Source organism: Myxocyprinus asiaticus, chromosome 1, assembly GCF_019703515.2.
Source record: "Myxocyprinus asiaticus isolate MX2 ecotype Aquarium Trade chromosome 1, UBuf_Myxa_2, whole genome shotgun sequence".
Classification (NCBI taxonomy): Eukaryota; Metazoa; Chordata; class Actinopteri; order Cypriniformes; family Catostomidae; genus Myxocyprinus; species Myxocyprinus asiaticus.
In genome coordinates, this window is record NC_059344.1 from 21884107 (window position 1) to 21907799 (window position 23693).

The window sequence follows — 23693 nt, forward strand, 5'->3', positions numbered from 1 at the left end:
TTAAGTATTTGAACTGATTCCTACCTCGAGTCTGCGTTCTGACCGACGCCCCAGGGTGAGAACTATAGCCTCCTAAGCGCCTGTTGTCCTTTCTCTCATACATTTTTGTTCCTTTGAGCCAGATACTCAGTGCTTACCTTGGTTAAGGATGGCTACTTCTAAAGACAAAAGTGAAACCTTTTCAGAATCTGTGCACCCAAAATGGCAAATCCGACTGCCAACATGCTTGTCAGATTACCAAGTGAACGTAACAGACCACAGAGAACTGACTTCATCACATACGGTATATACTACAGCACAGACTGCATTTAGACTCGAAGAGGAGTGTGGTACAGAGAGTGATGGTGTTGTCATGAAGATGTCTTCAGCTGCTTCAGCAGCCGTCAGACATGAAAGTCAGTGCTCTTCGAGAAATGAGTGGGAAGCCTTTTATGCTGAATTAGAGGACATTCAAGCTCAGCTTGGCCAGGGCACTCGGCTCATACAGAGTTTACGCAGCCGAGTGTGCCAGCATGTACAGTATCTCACAGAAGTGAGTACACCCCTCACATTTTAGTAAATATTTTATTATATCTTTTCATGTGAAAACACTGAAGAAATGACACTTTGCTACAATGTAAAGTAGTGAGTGTACAGCTTGTATAACAGTGTAAATTTGCTGTCCCCTCAAAATATCTCAACTCACAGCCATTAATGTCTAAATTACTGGCAACAAAAGTGAGTACACCCCTAAGTGAAAATGTCCAAATTGGGCACAATTAGCCATTTTCCCTCCCCGGTGTCACATGATTCATTAGTGTTACAAGGTCTCAGGTGTGAATGGGGAGCAGGTGTGTTAAATTTGGTGTTATCACTCTCACTCTCTCATACTGGTCACTGGAAGTTCAACATGGGACCTCATGGCAAAGAACTCTCTGAGGATCTGAAAAAAAGAACTGTTGCTCTACATAAAGATGGCCTAGGCTATAAGAAGATTGCCAAGACCCTTAAACTGAGCTGCAGCACGGTGGCCAAGACCATACAGCGGTTTAACAGGACAGGTTCCACTCAGAACAGGCCTCGCCATGGTCGATCAAAGAAGTTGAGTGCACGTGCTCAGCGTCATATCCAGAGGTTGTTTTTGGGAAATAGACGTATGAGTGCTGCCAGCATTGCTGCAGAGGTTGAAGGGGTGGGGGGGTCAGCCTGTCAGTGCTCAGAACATACGCCGCACACTGCATCAAATTGGTCTGCATGGCTGTCATCCCAGAAGGAAGCCTCTTCTAAAGATGATGCACAAGAAAGCCTGCAAACAGTTTGCTGAGGACAAGCAGACTAAGGACATGGATTACTGGAACCATGTCCTATGGTCTGATGAGACCAAGATTAACTTATTTGGTTCAGATGGTGCCAAGCGTGTGTGGCGGCAACCAGGTGAGGAGCACAAAGACAAGTGTGTCTTGCCTACAGTCAAGCATGGTGGTGGGAGTGTCATGGTCTGGGGCTGCATGAGTGCTGCCGGCACTGGGGAGCTACAGTTCATTAAGGGAACCATGAATGCCAACATGTACTGTGACATACTGAAGCAGAGCATGATCCCCTCCCTTCGGAGACTGAGCCGCAGGGCAGTATTCCAACATGATAACGACCCCAAACACACCTCCAAGACGACAACTGTCTTGCTAAAGAAGCTGAGGGTAAAGGTTATGGACTGGCCAAGCATGTCTCCAGACCTAAACCGTATTGAGCATCTGTGGGGCATCCTCAAACGGAAGGTGGAGGAGCACAAGGTCTCTAACATCCACCAGCTCCGTGATGTCGTCATGGAGGAGTGGAAGAGGACTCCAGTGGCAACCTGTGAAGCTCTGGTGAACTCCATGCCCAAGAGGGTTAAGGCAGTGCTGGAAAATAATGGTGGCCACACAAAATATTGACACTTTGGGCCCAATTTGTACATTTTCACTTAGGGGTGTACTCACTTTTGTTGCCAGCGGTTTAGGCATTAATGGCTGTGTGTTGAGTTATTTTGAGGGGACAGCAAATTTATTACATTGTAGCAAAGTGTCATTTCTTCAGTGTTGTCACATGAAAAGATATAATAAATTATTTACTAAAATGTGAGGGGTGTACTCACTTCTGTGAGATACTGTATTATCCGGATGCTGTAGACACTTGGAGAAACCCACACATGCAGATACTCACGCATTACTGAAAGATGGTGATGTCTATTCACCTGCAGCAAGGCAGTCACTCTCAAACACCGTTCATTTATCACCATCAGCCTTATATGCATCACCACAAACCTCACCCCCATCACTCAGGTCCCAAGTATTGTCTGTGTCCTCAGTTGAGTCCCATTCAGTTACCCACTCAACACCACAGAGACTCAGACACACAGTGGAAGTAAATCCACCACCTCAGGATGATGAGTCATGGCCTGAACCACCACCTCCTGTCTGTGATGATCCTCCTTACAGAGCTAGAAATGAGCGTGAGTTTCCAGTCAGTTACAATACTTCTGTTAGTTACTCAAACCCAGTGAAACTAGCTGCAGAGAAAGCAGTAGCACAGACCTATTGTGGAAAGTATGCTCCGGGCTATGTGAACCCAGTCCAGATTTCCTCATTCATTCCTCACGGAGGGGATGTCATGCCTAACACTATGCCACAAAGCACACAAGACCGGGTAAATCCACCACATTATTCCCTCACAAGCCATCCAGCCCAAGTTCCATATTCTCTGCCTGGCTACAATTTCCACCCTGGCTGGTTGATCCTCCACCACCACCTCAGCAACAATCCATGTATGCACCTTGATCAGCGCAGCAGACTGAACTATGGCTTACACAACCTGAAATACCATACAGTCAGCTAAAACCATCACCTTATGAGACCTTCCCCACAATGCTACCAGCTCAGGAGAAGGTCTGTGTAGGCCCTAAGCCATGAATCCCCATGTTCATTCATCGTGACCGATCAGAAAGTTCGCCAGCCTTAAGATGACGTTAGAAAATCTACTGCCAGCTGATGCCACAGAGCTCTTTAAATACCAAATATTGGTAGACCACCTTAAATTAGAGGAAGCCTCGCTCATTGCTGACTCTTACCTGAACTCTGCCATAATGACAGCCTTAAATGAGAGGTTTGGTCAGCCACATCAGCTTGTCCTCAAAAGAATTGCACAAGTCATGGATGCTCCTGACATTAAGCGAGGTGATCATGAAGCATTTCAAAAGGTTTGCACTGCAGATCAGAGCTCTTGTTGGTATGCTGGAAACCCTTGGCATAGAGGAAGAAGTGGAGTTAAAGTGTGGCTCTCATGTCGCCCGACTGCTTGGCAAACTACCACCAGAGTTGCGTGCAGACTTCCGTAGACACTTATATTACCAATCTGAATCAGTGTATACATTACCTGATTTCTCTAAGTGGCTTCAGTATGAAGTATGGTGTCAGGGCCATACTGAACCACCCACCAAAAGGAATACTGAGAGCCTGGCGAAGCCAGCTCGCCCAACCAGACCAGTCCTGTCCAGACACTGTCCTCCACGGTGCCAAAGCTGTCTCAGTAATGAAGGGTCCGGAACCAGGACCTAAAGCATCTACTTCAGGCAGGAAAAGAAGTAAAGTGCAACCTTACTGTCCCTATTGTGAGAGCTCTGAACATTTCTTAAGTCAGTGTGCTACCTTACAGACTTTCACTCCCGAACAGATTCATAAGTGGATCACTGAGAACAAGAGGTGCTTAAAATGTGGTCGACCTCATGATACTACAGACTGCACTCTCAAAAAAACCATGCAGCATTTGCCAAAACAAACACCTCCAGGTATTGCATGAAGTTAATCTCAAGACAGGTAAAGAGGGCATATGCATGTTGAGCTCTTCAGGTAAGCGGTGCCAACTGCATCGACCCATAGACTGTAGCCGCATATTGTTGAAAGTGGTGAAGGTTCGTCTGCAGTATCGAGACCAAACTCTGGATACGTATGCTGTTCAGAAAGGACCATACTTCTGTGTGAGGCAGCAAATAAGCTTGGTCTGTGTGGAATTCCTGAGGAATTGGCATTGAGAACAATCAGGCAAGAAACTAAAGTTTCTCACCCTGCCTCACAGCCAAAACGGAACTACCACATTAGTGGGGCTTTACTGCTCAGCATCTGGGATTAGCTGATCATTCCTACCCACTAGCCACCTTACAGAAAAGGTACAAGTACCTCAGAGGATTACCACTTGAGCCCTTTGATCGAGTTTCCCCTCTTCTTCTCATTGGAGCTGATCAGCCCCATTTGATCACTCCAACAGAACCAGATCGTTTGGGACCACTAGGAGGACCGGTCGCTATACGGACTAGATTGGAGTGGACATTACAGGGCCCTGCCAGAAATCTACAACAACATCCTAGATCTCAGAACTGTTACCTGACCTCTGTAAGTGCTGAAACAGCTGAACTTCTGAGAAATGTGGAGATGTTGTGGCAGATGGACACCTTGCCATTCAAATCAGAGAAACAGGCAACTGGATCACGAGGATCAAGAGGCTCTCACACTGCTGGAAAGCAAAACCATTCGTGTTGAGCATAACAAGGTCCAACACTATGCCACACCTCTGTTATGGAAAAGAAATGCTTCCTCTTTCAATGCAACCAAAGATGCTGTCATGCCAAGCCTCAGAGATATAGAGAAATGGCTCGCTAAAGATGATAAAGCCTCAGCATATACAATAGAGATGATCAAACTTTAACTGGCAGGCTCAGTACGTAAGCTGACCATGGAAGAGGCTGTGCAGAGTGAGGAATCATGGTTCATTCCCCATCATCTGGTGCAGCACAATGGAAAGAACCACCTAGTAGTCAGTTGTTCTTACCAGTTCCAGGGCCGCAACCTCAACAAATCTCTTCTTCCTGGGCCTACCCTTGGTCCTTCACTTTCGAGAGCATGCCATCGCTATAAGTGGGGACATAAAGGCAATGTTCCACCAAGTATGTCTTCTACCTGAGGACAATCCCCTTCTTCGGTTTGTGTGGCGAAACCTCTGCTGTGATGTGCCGCCTGCTGTCTATGAGTGGCAGGTTCTGCCATTTGGTACTACACGTTCTCCTTGTTGTGCCACATCTGCACTCCAGAAGCACGTCCATGATCACAGCAAAAAAAGGAGATGTCAGGAACTCAGTTGACAGGTGTTTCTACGTGGACCACTGTTTACAAAGCTTACCATCAAAAGCTGAAGCCAAAGAACTACTCGACAAATTACAAGTTCTGTTAGCATCAGGGGGCTTCGAGATCTGCCAGTGGGCCAGCATTATCCCAGACATCCTCAGCCATCTTCCTCAAGAAGCCCGCTCAGATAACGCCGAACTGGGACTCGCTCAAATCTCACCTGACATTCAGGAGTCTACACTAGGACTAAGATGGCACTGCCCTACTGATACCATTGGCTACAAGCATCGATCAGAGGATTATGGCCCATCAACCATGCACAATGTGTACCGCATATTGGCTAGACAATATGACCCTTTGGGACTCATACTTCCATACACAACTCGAGCCAAGGTGATTGTGCAGCGACTCTGGGATAAACAAAGAGAATGGGATGACCCATTACTGCCTGAGGAGCTGCTTCAAGCCTGGAATGCATGGGTAGTAGAACTACCTGATTTATCTTGCATCACCTTACCTCGCTGTTTTGTTCCCACAAGTATGGACCAGCCAGATGTGACTAGAGATGTCCATGTGTTCTGCGATGCATCTGAGAGAGCATATGGATCAGTGGCCTACCTACGCTCTGAGGATGCCCATGGTAATATCCACTCCGCTTTCCTGCTAGCCAGATCTCAAGTCGCACCAAAAAGACAACAATCCATCCCAAGGCTGGAACTTTGCGCGGCAGTCACTGGAGCACAACTTGCGAAGTTGATAGTCAGCGGATAGTCTACCTATCAGGGATACCGTCTTGTGGTCCGACTCCACCACTGTCCTGACATGGATCAAATCAGACTCATGTCGATTCAAGGTCTTTGTGGGAACCAGGATTGCTGAAATCCAAGATCTCACAGATCAACCGGCTTGGAGGTATATGAACTCAACCACAAACCCAGCAGATGATCTGACAAGGGGCAAAACATTGGCGGAATTGGCCCAGCCAAATAGGTGGTGTCAGTGTCCATCCTTCCGGTTACGACCCCTTCATGAGTGGCCTGAAGCTCCAGCAGTGCCAGGTGAAGAAGATTCTACAGAGCTATGTCGTTTCTTGTTCTGTCACTTTATCTCAACCAGTATTGATGTGTCAGTTCCTGATCTAAGCCAGTATGCTGCATGGAGTGAACTGGTGGAGGCCACAGCACGTACACATCAGTGTGGTGAAGCAGTGCAAGATGATCCACCTACTGCACAAAATTCAGCAAGCAGGCTCTTTACTCATTAAACACAGTCACAACTTGAAAGTTTCCCAGAGGAATATTACCTTCTCAAAGCCAATAAACCAGTTCCTTCCAGTAGCCGCCTTCTGGTTCTATCTTCAGAATTTGATGCCACAGATGATGTTATCCGAGTTGGCAGGCGTCTCCGAAGAGCTGAGGATTTGGATCCTAACTTCAAACACCCCATTGTGCTGGATCCAAGTCATGGCATCACCAAACTGTTAATCCAGGATTTTGACCAGAGATTATGCCATCCTGGGCCAGAGCGTGTCTTTTCCGAAATTCGACGATCGTACTGGATATTAAGAGGGCGCAAAGCTGTTTGGAAACATCAATATACTTGTCTAGAGTGCCGAAAATTGAGATCCAAACCTTCTGTACCAAAGATGGCTGAGTTGCCTCCAGCTCGACTTCGCTTGTTTAAGCCAGCATTCTATTCCTCGGGGATAGATTGCTTTGGGCCATTCCAGGTGAAGATTGGCAGGCATACAGAAAAGAGATGGGGTATTATTTTCAAATGCTGTACCGTAACATCTGGATGTACTTGCCTCTATCGATTCAGATGCCTTCTTAATGGCTGTACGGAGGTTTACAGCATGCTGTGGTATGGCTGCTGAGCTTTACCCAGATCAGGGGACAAACTTCAGAGGTGGAGAGAAAGAGTTGAGAGAAGCTTTCTCTGTCATGAGTCCTAACCTGCAAGAGTTGCTGACAAAACATTAGATCAACTTCCATTTCAATCCTCCAGCACCTCCACACTTTGGGGGAGTGTGGGAGCGAGAGATTCGCTCTGTGAAATCGGCACTCAACACCACAATTGGGGCACAGAGCGTACCTGAGGAGGTACTCGGAACAGTTCTAATTGAAGGGGAAGCTATCCTGAACTCTAAACCATTGGGTTGTGTCAGCTAATATCTCAGATGTTGATCCAATAACACCAAATCACCTTTTGATGGGGCGGCCTAACAGCTCATTACCTCAAGTTGTCTACCAAGATTCTGAAGCCTAAGTTGCAGGCAGTGGAGGTAAAGTCAGATCATAGTGGATTAATTCTGGGCCAAGTTCATACATTACTACTTACCCAGTCTTCGACTGTGGCAAAAATGGCAAGAGACTACTGCAGACCTTACTGAAGGGTCTGTTGTGATGATGGTTGAACCCCAATTGCCAAGGGCCCTATGGTTAGTTGGCAAAGTGAAAAGGGTGTTGCCAAGTGCTGATGGCCACGTGAGAGCAGCTGAGTAAAAGTTAATGATAAAAGCTTCACCAGAACTGTGGCCAAATTAATCAATCTGCCTGAATTGCCTAATGACACTTAAATTCAATTGGAGCACAGTTACACCGCAAATGTGGGGGTGGCTGTTACAAAGGAGGTGCAAAGACACCATGTAGCGGCCACTGCCGGATGCGTCAAAAATAATTGTGCACGAGACTGAGAAATGTGCACGTCGTTAGCAGTTGCGCTCTGTGAGTGAAGAGTGTATGAGAAGTTGCAGCTCTGTGTTAAAGTGTTTATTTATAACTTTGTGCATCCATTTGAGAAAAGTGAGTTCAATTGTTCCCTTTTCGCTTAAGTTTGATTAGAATAATTGAGTATTTTGCTCATAAATTTAATCGAGATATATGCCGAGTCATGCACACTCCCGTATTGGTTACAAACAATTAATAGCATTGTGAAATGATGATTTAAGTTATTTCTGTGTGATTTATATGTTACGGTAATACGGAAACTGATATTCCATTATTTGTTTTATATGCATTCATATTTAGAGGAATGGTGATTTTATAATTTATAACTTTCCTGTTCATGTTGTTTATATGGAGCCTGGCATGATGTTAAACTTAAGTCTATAAATAAGGTTTCTTTATACATGTAACATCTATTATTGTTTGTTTATTTGCAGCCACTCCTAAAACCCACTATATACATCAATATAAGCTGAGCTGCAACCACTATGTCCAACTCTGTGTCTGAACTATGCCAATGTGACATCACTGCAGTCTAATGTATGTCTGTGCTGTTAAACAAACAATTCAGTTAAGTATTTGAACTGATTCCTGCCTCCTGTCTGCGTTCTGACCGATGCCCCAGGGCGAGAACTATAGCCTCCTAAACGCCTGTTGTCCTTTCTCTCATACAGAATCAGTGTTATTATTTCCATTGTCTGGCTATAACTGATCGGTTTATCAAAGCTCTGGGCTCTGTCAGCCACGTGAACCCAAAAGACCCTTCAATGAAAATCGAAACCGAGTTTCACCCAAATCCAGTGAGATATTAAACCGCTATGGATCCAAACAGATAAATTTTGGGCAAAGGTGAAGGTGATATGCCCAAATAAGGCTGTGGCTTTATTTGTTCTCACCTCCTGTTGTGATATCATGTCTGTGGTATCCTGAGTCCAAGACCAGCTCCTCCAGCTGCTTGGCCTGTTTGTGTATGCTATTGCAAAAATCTGAAACGATGCATTTGTTTGTATTTAGGGAGACAAAACTCTCCTGCCAAAGTGAAGGTTTCCATAGTTAGTTAATAATGCCAATACCATAATACGCATACAGTGCTGTGGAAAAGTATTTGCCCCCATCCTGATTTCTTCTGTTTTTGTGTATATCTCAGACTAAATTGTTTCAAAAATTCAAACTGAGTAAACACAAAATATAGTTTTTAAATGTTAATGTTAATTATTGAAGCAAAAAAGTTTCCAATACCAACTGGGCCTGTGTGGAAAAGTATTTGCTCCCTTAGTTACTAAATCCCAAAATCTATGAAACTGCATTCATAATGGAGTTCAGCTGGGCTAGACAAACCCAGGCCTGATTACTGCCAGCCCTGTTAAATCAGCACATAAACAGAAATTTTTCAGCAGCATGAATGTGTCTAAAAATGTCTCACCCAGTAGCACACAATGCTAAGGTCGAAAGAAATTCCAGAAATGATTAGGGAAAAAGGTGACTGAAATACATCAGTCTGGGAAGGGTTACAAAGCTATTTCAAAGGCTCTGGGACTCCAAAAAAAAAAAACTCCACATTGAGAGCCATTATCTCCAAATGGAGAGAACTTGGCACAGTAGTAATCCTTCCCAGAAGTGGACGACCTTCAAAAATTCCTCCAAGAGCACAGCGACGACTCATCCAGGATGTCACAAAAAAGCAAAGAACAACATCCAAGGAACTGAAGGCCTCTCTCACATCAATAAAGGTCACTGTTCATGACTCCACTATCAGAAAGACACTGGCCAAAAATGGCATGCATGGAAGAGCGGTGAGGCGGAAAGAACTGCTAACCCAGAAGAACATTAAGGCTTGTCTGAATTTTGTCAAAACACACCTTGATGATCCTCAAAGCTTTTGAGAGAATGTTCTGTGGACTGATGAGTTGAAAGAGGATCTGTTTGGAAGACGGGTCCCGTTACATCTGGCGTAAATCAAACACAGAATTCCACAAAAAGAACATCATACCAACGGTCAAGCATGGTGGTGGTAGTGTGATGGTTTGGGAATGCTTTGCTGCTTCAGGGCAATTGCGGCTTGCAGTAATTGAGGGAAACATGAATTCTGCTCTCTACCTGAAAATCTTAAAGGAGATGTCCAGTCATCAGTCCATTAGATGAAGCTCAGGTGCAACTGGATTATGCAGCAAGACAATGATCCATAGCACAGGAGAAAGTCCACCACTGAATGGCTCAAAAGAAGCTAAATTTAAAGTTTTTGAGTGGCCTAGTCAAAGTCCTGACTTGAACCCGATTGAGATGCTTTGGCAGGACCTTAAGCGGGCAGTTCATTCTCAAACCGTCCAATGTGACTGATCTAAAGCAGTTCTGCAAAGACTGGGCCAAAATTCCACCACAGCATTGTAACAGACTGAACTCCAGTTATCGGAAGCATTTGGTTGCAGTTGTTGCTGCTAAAAGTGGCACAACCAGCTATTAAGTTTAAGGGGGCGGTTAGTTTTTCACATGAGTGATAGGTGTTTGCTAATTTTTTTGCTTCAATAAAAAATTTATATTTGAACACAAAATACAGTTTTTACTCGGGTTTACTTTTTGTTATATCTCGTTTGAAGATCTAAATCAATTTAGTATGAAAAATACACAAAAAAATAGAAGAAATCAGGATGAGGGCAAATTCTTTTCCACAGCATTGCACATACTCTTTTCCCCGAGCAGTTCAGTTAGAGCAGTAGGAATGGATGAATGAGGCCAGAATTTTCTTTTCTTTTTTTTTTTTTTAAAGAATTGTCTTTAGCATCAAAGTGCAAAGTCTTATATTCTCAATGTCATTTTTCTCTCCACCATTCTGTCTTTCCCATTCTTCCTCTTTCTTTTCTCTTCCCTCCCCCCCCAGATTTGCCCACCGGAAGTTATATTCAGGAGGATCTGGCCCAGTGTTCATCATTGTGTGAAGAGGGAAAGCACTGCTGTGATATAATGGCCAACTGTAAATGTGGTACACACACAGGGCAGTATGACTGCGTGTGTGAAAGAGGATACTATGGAAAAGGACTTCAACATGAGTGTACAGGTAAGGGTCACGACCCCATGGATCAGACAAGAGCCCTCCACATGACTCTAAGCAAGGTTTGGAGTTTATTTTCCATTTCAGTTCAAGAGATGGATGCAGTTCATAGTGACAAGTCCAATTCAGTACTTAATACATGCTTGGGGACGTGTAAGGCTGAAATGTGAACTGAATGCCAGATCCTCTCCTGAAGTGGAGTAGAAGGAACACTTCCATCAAATATCCATAGAGACAGAGAAAACATCAAACAACAGAGCAAATAGATGGGACATTGAAAGATGTTGTCAGAGTGGTGCTTAAGCTCCCATTTTGCTCTCATAACAAACCCATAAACATGATTTAAAACATTCACAATCATCACTGTGTGCACTACAGTGTGCTGTATCAACATTTTTTCCCCCCTCAATTTACTGAACTTAATCCTAATACGGCAGCCCTGCATTCCGTCCACCCCATAAAACTGTTTGAAGAAAAAGCAATGCTTCATCTAAATTAAGATTTATTTACAATTTACATTCGTAAAGTGCAGTCCCATTAAAGATATCTTTCATACCGTGCTATAAATTAGCTCATATTGAGAAAGCATTAAATCATGCTGCCTAATTAAACTGACTAATGAGGTGTTCGGAAATCATTAGTGGAACAAACACCGGGTGAGCGGCACATGCACAGAGCCTACAAAGTTTGGCGATGGAAGTTTCTTATTTTCAGTGTTAAATATTATCATACATCACTTGCTTTTGCACTTTCTCTTTTTCATAACATACCAGTGAGACCAATGAGAAGTCATGTCTTAACACCTTGCAAATCCATAATAAATCAAATTTTTAAGTCATAATGTTAAACTGACATAACTGAGAAAATTGTCTCACACCTAATCACTACTACAGTAGTTCTCAACCCTGTTCCTGGAGGCGCGCCCCCTCCCCCAACACTAAACGTTTGGGATATCTTCCAAATCAAACACACCTGATTCAATTCATCAGCTCATCTGTGGAGACTCCAAGACTTGAACTGGGTGTGTCAGAAAAGGGAGATATACAAAATGTGCAGTGTTGGGGGGCCTCCAGGAACAGGGTTGGGAACCACTGCACTACTGAATTCATTCTCATTTATTTACATGTTAACATTTTAATCAAGCCCCTCTCACCACAAACTAGATTTGCATTGTTATAACACCTTATAACAAATCTTTTAATGAAATAAACACCTCATAATAATTTCTCTGTTTCATTCTGTTTCACCTATTTCGTGCAGACTTTGAATATGATAACAAAGGCCATAGACAAACAAAGCTGTAAATAGCAATTAGATGTTGTTAGGGCAATAGCATTCCCCACTATTAATTTCTGTCTGACTGTTAATTAGCAGCAGAATGTTTTAATTAATGACAGATTGCAAACACTTAGCAGGCCAGAGGGGGTTGGCTGGCCTGTGGAAGCCACCAGGAAAAACTAAACGAAGGCCAAGTTTACTTTAGTCTGATTTGGAGGCTGTTTTAATCATGAACACCATATTTCATATCATAAATAGCAAAGGGACAAAAATATCTTGCATCACAGATATTTGCATTTTCCTGTCAGGATTTTTTTAGTTGTACCCACAGGTCAAGTCTGAATCTTTTGTTGATCATTAGGGATTTAAAAAGGAAGGCGCTATGTGTATCGTTTGAGCTTACTCGAAAGCCTGCAAATGTGCAACGTCCTGAAGTCTAATCAGCAGCAAACCTAGTGCTTAATAAACAAGACCAAATGCCATTTCATCTGAACTGACCTCTTTCCACTGTTTGGTAAAAGTAAAACATAGATGACATGGATGAACAGAAACAGACAAAAGATGAATGACACCATTTGTGAAGCTATGTGTTTTGTTTTGTTTTGTTTGACTTTAGCATTCCAGCGGCACTGTAATGACCAGACATATTTATCCATGGTCGCATTCAGTGTTAACTAAGCCAGTGTAAGAGATCACCAAAAACACAGTTACCATAATGCATCTCAGCTGTTGTGTGAAAGGGACTGGTTGTCAGATGTCAGAGGGCGGAGCATGATTGAGGAAGAGACGCTACTTTATTTCCTCAAATTTTGGATAATAAATATTTACCCTCAGCAGAACACCCCAGATTCCACATGCAAGCCCCTAGACAATCATAAATCTATCCAAGGAAAAATACTCCAGAAGAGAGGAAAGTACAAGGAATCTGGGAAACATTGGCGAGCTTCCGAGTGAGGAAATGTTGCAATCATGTTTTTTTGTGTTTGACATCTTTCTGCTACCCCTCTGTCTGTCTCTCTCTTCCTCCTCCTGCAACCTTGTGACCAACAACACCCCCCATATAGTCTCTAGAGTGTACAGGAATGCACTCACTGTAGAATTAGTTACTAAAAATCTAAATATGTTGTCTACCTGTGCATATGTGTGCATATAACCGTGTATGCTTTGGTGCTTGTGTGAAACCTTCAGTCTTATTTGCAATAACATGCAGTTGCTTATAAACCAAGAGGTACATCAATAGTTTTATGATATATTAGATGTGAAGGCCGGAGGGCAGATATTCATCAGACATGGTGACAGGTCCAGTAAACAGCTCTACAGTCTAATACCTCTACATCATTGAAATCCAATATGTCTCCAAGGGTTTTGGAAAAAGGAGGTTTGTCTCATTCAACGGCTCAGTCTCGTGGAAGTTCCAGAACGGCTGAAATTGCTTACAGCACCTTTACAGCCATGGCCTAGTGGTTGGCATTCCACACAATGAGCTGCAGTGGCGGACCGTGAGGGAATTTTCAAGGGGTACAGATGTGTAAATCAGGATTGAAAGATACAACCAATAAAAGTTTGCAGTGGATTTACAGTAAATATCATATTCCATTAGCCTGTTTCTGCTGGTGAATATGCTCCAGTACACTGACGATCTCCTCTCCCTGATATCTTAAATTAGTCTTGATAACTACCTATGTGTTATAATCTTTCTGATCACCAACCCAATACAGTAAACAAGTCACACAATGCCTTCTATAGTCTAAGATTAATGCAACATTTATAATTGAATGGAGGGCTCCATTCCATGTACAGCAACATCTACTCACCCAATACATTGTGTGGAGGAACTCCGATCCTCCACTGTTTCAAGTCGAATTTATATATGACCCTGTCGTTCAGTCTATTATGTGTTTTAGATTCTCAAATAAAATGTATTTTATTGATATTTTGGCTAATTTCTCTTCACCTGTCGTGCGGCATTGACTATAAGCAGGCTCGATGAAGCATCAACGTCATACTGAAAGCTGATTGTCTTGAATGGTTACCTCTGATAATGACTGGTTAGGAATGCCAAAGGAGGCAAATTTCATTTAGCCTCCGCTTGACCTTTTTTGGCCACTTTTTTTTTTTTTTTTTACCGTACATGATGACTTTGTGTCATTTGAATATCCATTTTGATTGGTCAGTTTACTAATGACAGGAGGCTTTATGCCGTCAGCCTCACTTGGCATTCATACATAGCCCTTTTCTGTAACATTGGATTCATTATTACATTGGTGTAGCAGATGGTTGTATTTGGAGTTTTGCCATAGCATATAATATTATGTTTAGGTCTTGATTGAGAAACCCTAAGTTTACTTAAACAGATAGCCATGATCTTCCGAAGTTAGTGAGTAGCTGGTCAAAAATGCCCTTACTGAACAAAACAATGCACAAAATAAGAGCACAACCATGTAAGGAAAGCTAACTGTCACAGTCTGTCTCCCTCACGTTCTTCAATGGTTGAAGTTTTCCTCCAGATTACATCTCCCATGTTTCACTGCCCTCATCACTTACATCTGTTTCTTATTATCTTCACCTATATTCCATTCCCTCATTAGTTCCTTTTGTATAAATATCCTCTTGTTTTGCCCATTCATTTGTCAGTCCTTGTATTGTTATTTTGTGTTGTTAAATTGTAGCTTAGTTGATTTATGAATTGTTTTGTTCCACTCCAGCGTGATTTCTTGTTTGACTCTTTGTATGATGTTTGTCCACTCCTGCGTCTCCAATTGAAAGATTGAAAGTTATTGTACTCCTGCGTCTCCTTTTTTCCACTCCAAGAACCAACGTTACACTAACAATGCTGGCAAATATAATAACTTACTGAGATCAGCAGCATAGGACACCGGTGATTCAGTGTTATCTCAAGAGTGACTGGCTGAATTTAATGTCCTGTTTAGATAGTAGGATGGATGCAGTCAGAGTCCAAAACTTTATTGCTCTGTCCACTGTCACTTTTGTTTAGGTCCTTCATATGGTCCCTGCACTCCCTTAAGTGTTTTTCAATTTGTTTATGATTTGGTCAATTGTCTGAAGTCAGCATGCGTCATTTCATGCTGGATCTTCTCGTAAACAAGAATTCGCACCGGCCCAGGAACCCGCCCCCGATCCATGTCGGTGGAAAAGGGCTAACAGTAATTTAAACTCACCTGGGTAACTGTGCATGAAAGAAAAATAAAAAGAAATATTTTTTTTTTTTCTTAAAGGCATCTGGGGTTATGCACATTAGTAGGGAAATTGATTAAAACAACTGATAATTTGATCACTTTTGTTGTTATGGTCATTTTAAATGCATTTGTGAGGAGGCTCAGCCTCCCTTGCTTCCTCTGACGAGCTGTCACTAATGAGCTGTGGTGCTCTGATGGGATCATAAGGAATTTACTGATTCTTTTAGTAATTGTGCAGAAGTAATTGGAAATAAGAAATGTAATTCTTATTGGATTTACTGCCCTTCTGAATAAGAACCAGTTCTCGGTTCCCAACCATAGTGGTGCTTATGCAGGAGACACGGGTTTGAGTTCAGACTGTATCATATCTTGATATTATCACCCCCTATTCTCCCTGTCATTTCCTTTCATGGCTGTTCTTTGTTTGTTAAAGAAATGGCACAAGTACAATAAAATGTTTTTTTCCTCATCATCTGTTTCTTGCCATTTATATCTCTAAACGCTTCCACACCACAAACAAACAGGCAAAAGGTGAACATCCAGTTCAAAGCTCTCCAATGTCCCATCATTTTTTTCCTCGTATTCCTTATTTTTCATGCCTCATCACTATTTCACTATCCAAACCTTCATGCCACATGGCTTTTTCTTTCCTTTCACCCATCTTTTGATGCACCTCTTCTTTCACCCAGTGTTCCTCTCTCGTCATATTTTCCATCTTCCTTTTACAATAAAACTCCCATTGCTGATTTCTTCCTGCCTCAATAGCTCAAGAGCCAGGAATGAAGTCAGAGGAGACTCTGTAATGCATGTTTGGCTACATGGGCCTTTCATTTCTGCAGCATTGCCTAGCCAGCCTGGGCTCCAGCAAACAATCTGGAAAAAGGTTTTAGTGTAGTTCTATCATTCCAAGTGCTCTATGTTCAGTGAAGTGTGAAAATAATTACTTTGTCTTAAACCCCAACCACTTTCTTTCTGCTCTTGAGGGTTTATTCCTTGAACTTATAGAGTATACTATATTAAGCATATTAGTCAGCCGTATCCGTTTTGTCACAGTTTAATTTTTCTGAACTCTGTTTTGAATGAAGTCATCCTGCTTAATGTGAGCTGGACTGGACTGTTCCACAAACATAGTCAAATAAGAAATGACCCTGTTCTAGGCCACTGATCTCGTGATAGACTTGGACTGTCAATCATCTTATGTTCTGATTGTAGTGTTTATGGTAAATGCAAACTGCAACTAGATCTTCTGATGAAATTGTGAGTGGTGCTTGCATGTGCAAAACTTACCGCATGTTGTTTCTGTGCAATTGCTAAGGTGTGCTTTTAGGAATGGTTTTCAGCATGTTGATAAGAGGTTGCTAGGGAGTTCTGGGTGGCAACTAGGGTGTTGCTAGGTAGTTGCATGAGCCCTCTGGGTGGTTGTTATGTTGCTTACTGGCTCAAGTAAAATCTATATAGTTTTATTGTCTCCCACAGGAAGATCATGAGTGGAATCCTTAAAGTATAGCACACCTCTCAATGAACTACACGACTTGATCATCCACCTCACATTGAGTGGTGTGAGATGAGTTATGCACCAAAGCTTATTTCGAAGGGCAATACTTGAGCAATAGTAATGGTGATGCTAAACTTAGCAAGTACCACTTATAACAAGCCTTATCTACTATTATTTCTGTCATTAATACCATGCTAACAGCCTAAAATACAACAGCTGTGTTTATAAAATGATAAGCTGTACATTAAAATAATTAAACACTGTACAAAAATGCACAATGATCTCGGCCTGTACAAAGGGGAGATCCTCAAAGAATAATTTGAACTCGGCTAGTGTCTTTGGATTTCCTTTTCAAAGAAAAGACGGGTGGTTGTTCAATTCCTGGTGCACTCTGCTCCAGGATGTCTCGTCCAAACAGAGCAGATGCCACTGAATTTTAGGAGACATGAAGGTTCAGGGTTAATCAGGCTCACCTCATTTTTTAATTTGAGGATTAAAGTGAAGATTTCTGTTTTTCCTGTGTTGTTTGGACAGGAAGAGAGCCATATGAAGCCTTCTAAATGAGGCCTCTCGGACATTGCATTTTTGTGCTGATCTCTCTTTAGTTTTGCACTTTTTGTGGTAGTGAGTTATAGGTAGATATTGGAAGTGGTTTCTGGCCTGAGGTCAGTGCAAAGAGAGGTTTCCATTTGGCACAGCTGAATGCCTCAGTGACACATGTATTAAGAATTCCTCGGTCTACCACTGTGTGGTAAACTGTGCTGATTAATGTCTTTGGAAAGAGGAGGCAAGTTTATAGGTTGTAGAAACTGTGTGATCTTGGAAAGTAACTGTTACTTTAGGTCATAAATAGACACTCATGCAGGCATGTGCATGACCATTAATTTGTTTGTGAGGAGTAGTGTGTGTGTGTTGACTGTAAACTGACTGCAATTAGGGCCGCCAGCAGGTGGGGTGACAAATGGGATTTTGCGACAGTGTCAGTAGCTGAACTCCACAAATCTCCTTTTTCCATCTCTTTCTTTATCATGCCATACTTCTGTACTATCCCCCTTTCCTTTGCCAATAATATAGTAGCTCACTATGTCAGTGAACCTGGTTGTTAAAACAGATTTACAGTATTTGTGCTGTGTAAAACAGGTGCCACATGCTGACTGCACTACCCTCATTATCTCTGCTCTGATTACACTTTTGAGAACAACCCAAGAGATTACCACACTGGATTGGACCAGGGATAGGAATAAGAAGGAATCTGTTTATACAATATTGAATCAATATCTGTGTTGTGATAAAATAATAGTGTGAGTCTTTGTTTACTGTATTACGATTTGAAAATATATTGCAATATTTTACTCTTTTCTCATTCATCTTCATTGGACTTCGGTGTGTGCTGAACTTCTTGCTTTACTTAATCATAGAGCCACAGAAGTCATGTAAAGGATATGTACGCCCAGTGGTATAACTTGGATCTTGTGGGCCTCAGTGAAAAGAAACTGTCGGGCCCCCTCCTTGGGGGGCCTTGGTTGTTTTTCATCATTCCTCTCACCCCGAGCCCTAGGGCGGCTGTCCATGTCAAGGATGTTAATTGGTTAATACAGTTTGACTCATGTAACAGTGAGCCAGTCAGCTATAAAGAGGATGCTGGAGTAAGGGGGAATCTAGAGGAGTAGAACATAAGAGACAAGAGTCGTGACAGGTTGTAAGCTTGAGCTCTCCTTTATTTTAATGTTAATAACTACAAGTAAAGGCACCAGCGACTGTGTGCTTTATTTGACTTGGTGTCAGAAGTGATCGGCAAAAGACGGTGAAGAGCAACCCACTGTGACCAACGAGAATGCAGAGTTTTAAACCGCCAGAGAACTTTCCCTTCGAAAGGTTCGTGAGGTACCGCATGGTGACAAAGTTAAACACAGAGGATGGAGAAGTTCAAATAAGCACACTTATTTATGCAATGGGAAAAGACACAAAGTAATTCGAGTTTGTAAGAGATGACTTTGAAACAGTGGTGAGAAAATGTGTTGGGTACTTTGTGCCTCAGAAAAATGTCACCCATGAGAGAGCACAATTTCATCAACGGATCCAGAAAGCTGGGGAAAAGGTTGAAATCTTCATCAGAGCACTGTATTAACCGTCTGAGAGCTGAGTTTGGCGATCTGAAAAATGTGAGGCAGGCTGTAGAGGTTGAATACCAAGTCAACCAAGAGCAGGAAGAGCCCGGGAACAGTATCCAAAAAATCGGCAGACACTGACAGCAGGCATGGTGAGGAAGCAGATGCGGCAAGCCACATAGCAGTGACAAAGCTAAGCACAGGAAGGAACAGTGGTGAGAGAAAGTGCACAAGATGTGGGAAAGCACAACACTGGGACCAGACGAGATGTCCCATAGCAGGTACAGAGTGCAGAAGATGTAAGAGAAAAGGACACTGTTTGCAATGAAAGCAGAGAGAACGACTCTTTCTATCTAGGCTCCATGAGTAACAGCAGTGGGCATGCAGAGAACTGGATTGTTAAAGTGCATATAGGGAGGACCCCAGTAGACTTTAAGATAGACACTGGAACTGACTACACTGTAATAAATGAAAAGACATTACAATTGCTGGAACCAAAATGCAAAGTAGAGAATACAACAACAAATCTGAATAGCCCAGGCGGCCAGCTACATTGCACGGGACAGTTTAACACCACAGTTAGGAGGAAGGCAATTCTGACTTACTGAGTACATAGTAAAGGGTCCAATGGTGAATAACCTACTGAGCCGGATGGCAGCCACAGAGATGGGCCTGGTGCAGAGTGTAGAGGAAGTTAGTGCTGCATTCGGAGAACATGGCACGTTAAAAATGGAGCCGGAAAAAATCCATCTAAAAGAAGGGGCTGAACCACACTCGGTAGGCCAGGTGCTGGATGAGCACGGCATGAGGCCAGACCCAGGAAAAGTGACAGCGATAGCAAAGCTACCCTCACTAACAAACGTGCACGAAATGAAAAGAGTCTTAGTAATGATTAACTACATGGGAAAGTACATACCACACCTCGCAACTACAGGAGGACCCCTCTATGACCTACTCAAATCGAACACAGCATGGACTTGGGACACATCGCAAGAAGAGGCTTTTTGGAGGTTAAAGGATGTGCTGATCTCCAGTGCTGGCATACTACGATGCAAACAAACCAACAGTGGTATCTGCCAATGCCAGCAGCTATGGGCTCAGAGGTGTTCTACTCCAGCAGCACCTGGATGGCTGGAAACCGGTCGCATACTGTTCAAGACGGCTAAAAAGCACCGAGTGTAGGTACTCGCAAATAGATAAGGAATATCTTGTGGGAGTATGGGCATGCAAACGCTTCACAAAATACTTAAGTGGAATGAACCGCTTTAATTTAATTACCGACCACAAATCCCTGGTGCCCCTAATAAACAACAGAGACATAAACCAAGTGCCAATCAGGTTTCAAGGACTGTTACTCGGGTTGATGTGCTTTGGGGTCACAGCTGAATACGCTCCAGGAAAAACGTTTGCAATAGCAGACGCGCTATTGTGGAGTCCCATGGATAGCGTGATGGAAAGCAGCATGGAAACGGACGTTAACTGCTATGTGAATTCTGTCATCACGAGCTGGCCAGTTTCTCAACAAAAACTGGACTTGATTTGAGCAGAAACGCTACGGGATGGACCTCTGCAGATGGTCACCACATTGATAAAAATGGATGGCCCGAGCACAGAGAATCAGTGTCACTTTCGGTACGAGACTTTTACCATTGCAGAAGTGAACTGTCAGTGAGTGAGGACTTAGTTATATTAGGCACTAGGATTGTCATTCCTCAGGCCCTGAAACAAGAAATCCTTGAAAGAATTCACGAGGGTTATCAAGGATTAAACAAATGCAGAGAAAGGGAGTGATCTTCGGTGTGGTGGCCGGGACTGTCTTCAGACATTAAACATAAACTAATTTTGTTGTAAAATAAAGACGCATAAAAAGGAACCATTGTGTCCTACTGTGTTACCAGAGAGACCGTGGCAACACATTGGAATAAACTTATGTGAGTTCAGAGGCAAACATTTCCTTGTAGTGACGGATTATTACTTGCATTTCATTGAAATACTGGAGCTACTATTCACAACCGCAGAACAGGTGGTAGCAAAATTAAAAGCTACATTTGCTCGCTTCAGCATACCTGAGATAGTTACTTCAGATAACGGGCCACAATACACAAGTGAAACTTCTAAAGAATTAAGCTGACAATTTGACTTTGACATGTAACGTCCAGTCCACATCACCCCTCAGGAAATGGACAAGCGGAACAAGCTGTTCAAACAGCTAAGAGAATATTACAACAAAAAGGCCCTCTCCTAGCACTCCTTAGCTACAAATCAACTCCAGCTACATCCACGGGGGTAAACCCAGCAGAACTTTTTATGGGTAGAAAGCTGTGCACTGCACTGCCGACACTCATACAAAATCTCATACCCAAATGGCCAGACGCAGATGTCATCCGCAAATGTGATGCAGTGGTGAAAGAGCAACATGCATTCGATTACAACAGGAAACATGGAGTTAAAGACTTACCTGTGCTGGATCCAGGGAAGGAAGTCATGATGAAACTCGATGGGAAAAAGCAATGGGAAAATCCATCTACGGTGCTGAAGGAAAGAATCACTCTACGATCAGACATGGTGCGCTGCCCCGATGGAGGAGAGAAAAGGAGGAATTGATGGCATCTTCGAGTCTTTCAAAAGGATGTAATGCATGAGGAAAAATAACGGTATTGATTTAAGCCTTTGTACTGAAACAGAACATACAGATGCTTTGCCAGAACAGGCTAGGTCTGGAAGAGCGAGTAAGCCTGCTGTTAAATTGGACTTATAAATAAGAGGATAGCCATTCTTAGAGAGTGGATAGCCTATACGCCTTACAAGCCATGCAGAATTAAGAGAATGTTTATACGTTTATTGAAACAAAAAAAAAAAAAAGCAAGTTCTGAGTTAAATTGATAAAGCAATGTGAAAGTAAGTGATACTGGTTATACGTGTTGTGTTTACTTAAAAGAGATTTAAACTGACAGATAAATGTGGTTAAGAAACAAAACAATGTTATTTCTGTTAAGAGGAAATTTATCTTAACTGGGAGGTGTCAAGGATGTTCATGGTAAGGAGTAGAACGTAAGAGACAAGAGTCGTGACAGGTTGTAAGCTTGAGCTCTCCTTTAATTTCATGTTAATAAACTACAAGTAAAGACACCAGCGACTGTGCGCTTTATTTGACAGCCCACCCTGCCCTCCCTCTAGTTACACTCCTGTGTATGCCACTGTCAATAAAAAATAATAATAATAATAAAAAAAAACTGACAAGAGGGAATAGCACACCGTGGTTCCAGTGTGTTTATCTTTAAATTCCCCCCTTGTTTTATGATGCCTTCTCTAGTTTTAAAGGTTTGCCTTGAAAGAACAACCCAATTTTACCTGCTCCTCATCTAGTATTTTTGGTTTCCAATCACACTTCTATGTTTCTCTCTCTCTCTGTCTCTGCAGCAGCTGTCATGAACGTATTCCCTGCCTTTCTCCATGACTGGCCTTTTAGCATGAATTTATTACCATTGCCTGAGTGTGAGAGAGAGAGAGAGAGTAGGAAAGAGAGAAGTGTTGAAGTGTGAGAGTTGCTCCATTTCCCTGTTCATCTCTGCCCATCAATGTATTTGCTATCAGCCAGAAGCCCCCTCTCTAAACCCTTTGTGTATAAGACCCCACTATCATTCACTGCAGACAGAGGTCTTTGCTACTGAACCCCACTACTTAATCATTCTAGACAACTATGAATCCATGCTCACAGGCTTAAAGCAGCAGTATTGTTAGTAAGGTGTGGAAGTAATACTAATAATTTTGTACTGCCTTGCAACTCTGCAGATTGCACAAGAAACTTAATTGGCATTTTAGTTTATGTTGTTTGTTTTATTATTTCACAATATAAAGAGAGAGTTCACCAAGATATGAAAATTCTGTCATCATTTTGTTTCAGAAATGACTTGCTCTCTTCTATGGAGCACAAATGGAGATGTTAGACAGAATGTTAGGGAGTAATGACTGACAGCCTCAGTCACTTTCACTGCATCTTTGTCCATATAATGAAAGTGAATGGTCTCTAAATCTCACTTTCTCCATAACATCTTATGTGTTCTTTTTTTTTTTTTTTTTGTGCTAAAAATGGAACTATCTCTTTAAGACTTGGCTTGAGAGAGTACACAGTGGATTTAGGGTTTAATATTGTGCACTTGCAATAGGCCTACTCGCAACATGGTAAACATTGTGTACAGTGTGTATGTGTGTGTGTGTGTATATATATATATATATACACACACACACACACACAGTACACACATATATCTCTGTTGACCTCTCTCGTCAACAAGGCATTTCCGTCCACAGAACTGCCACTCACTGGATGTTTTTTGTTTTTGGCACCATTCTGAGTAAATTCTAGAGACTGTTATGTGTGAAAATCCCAGGAGATCAGCAGTTACAGAAATACTCAAACCAGCCCATCTGGCACAAACAGTCATGCCACTGTTGGGCCTCATGTATTCAGATAGAAGACAAAGGCAGGCCTAACACAGTCGTAAAAACCTAACTCAGGCCCCCACATTCCAAGTCGTAAATTATACTGATAAAAATCGTGCCAAAATCAAACAAAGGGAGTCCAAAACAGACTACAAATCCCATGAAGCCTTGCTCACTAAAGGATCAAACTCTCAACTCCTATTGGATGAGGCGCACAACAGAACGTCCCTCAAACCATGACATCATCAGGAGTAGAAATACGTCTGAA

The 23693-nt window shown here is 42.5% G+C and overlaps 1 protein-coding gene across 1 annotated transcript in view; it reads left to right on the plus strand.

Moving 5' to 3' along the window:
- Window positions 1–23693, plus strand: part of LOC127429123 (sushi, von Willebrand factor type A, EGF and pentraxin domain-containing protein 1-like) — a 162113-nt gene that overhangs the window by 49358 nt on the left and 89062 nt on the right. Inside the window, exon 3 of the mRNA XM_051677987.1 lies at window positions 10734–10910. Within this exon, the coding sequence (XP_051533947.1) occupies window positions 10734–10910 (177 nt within the window). The remainder of the gene's footprint in view (window positions 1–10733; window positions 10911–23693) is intronic.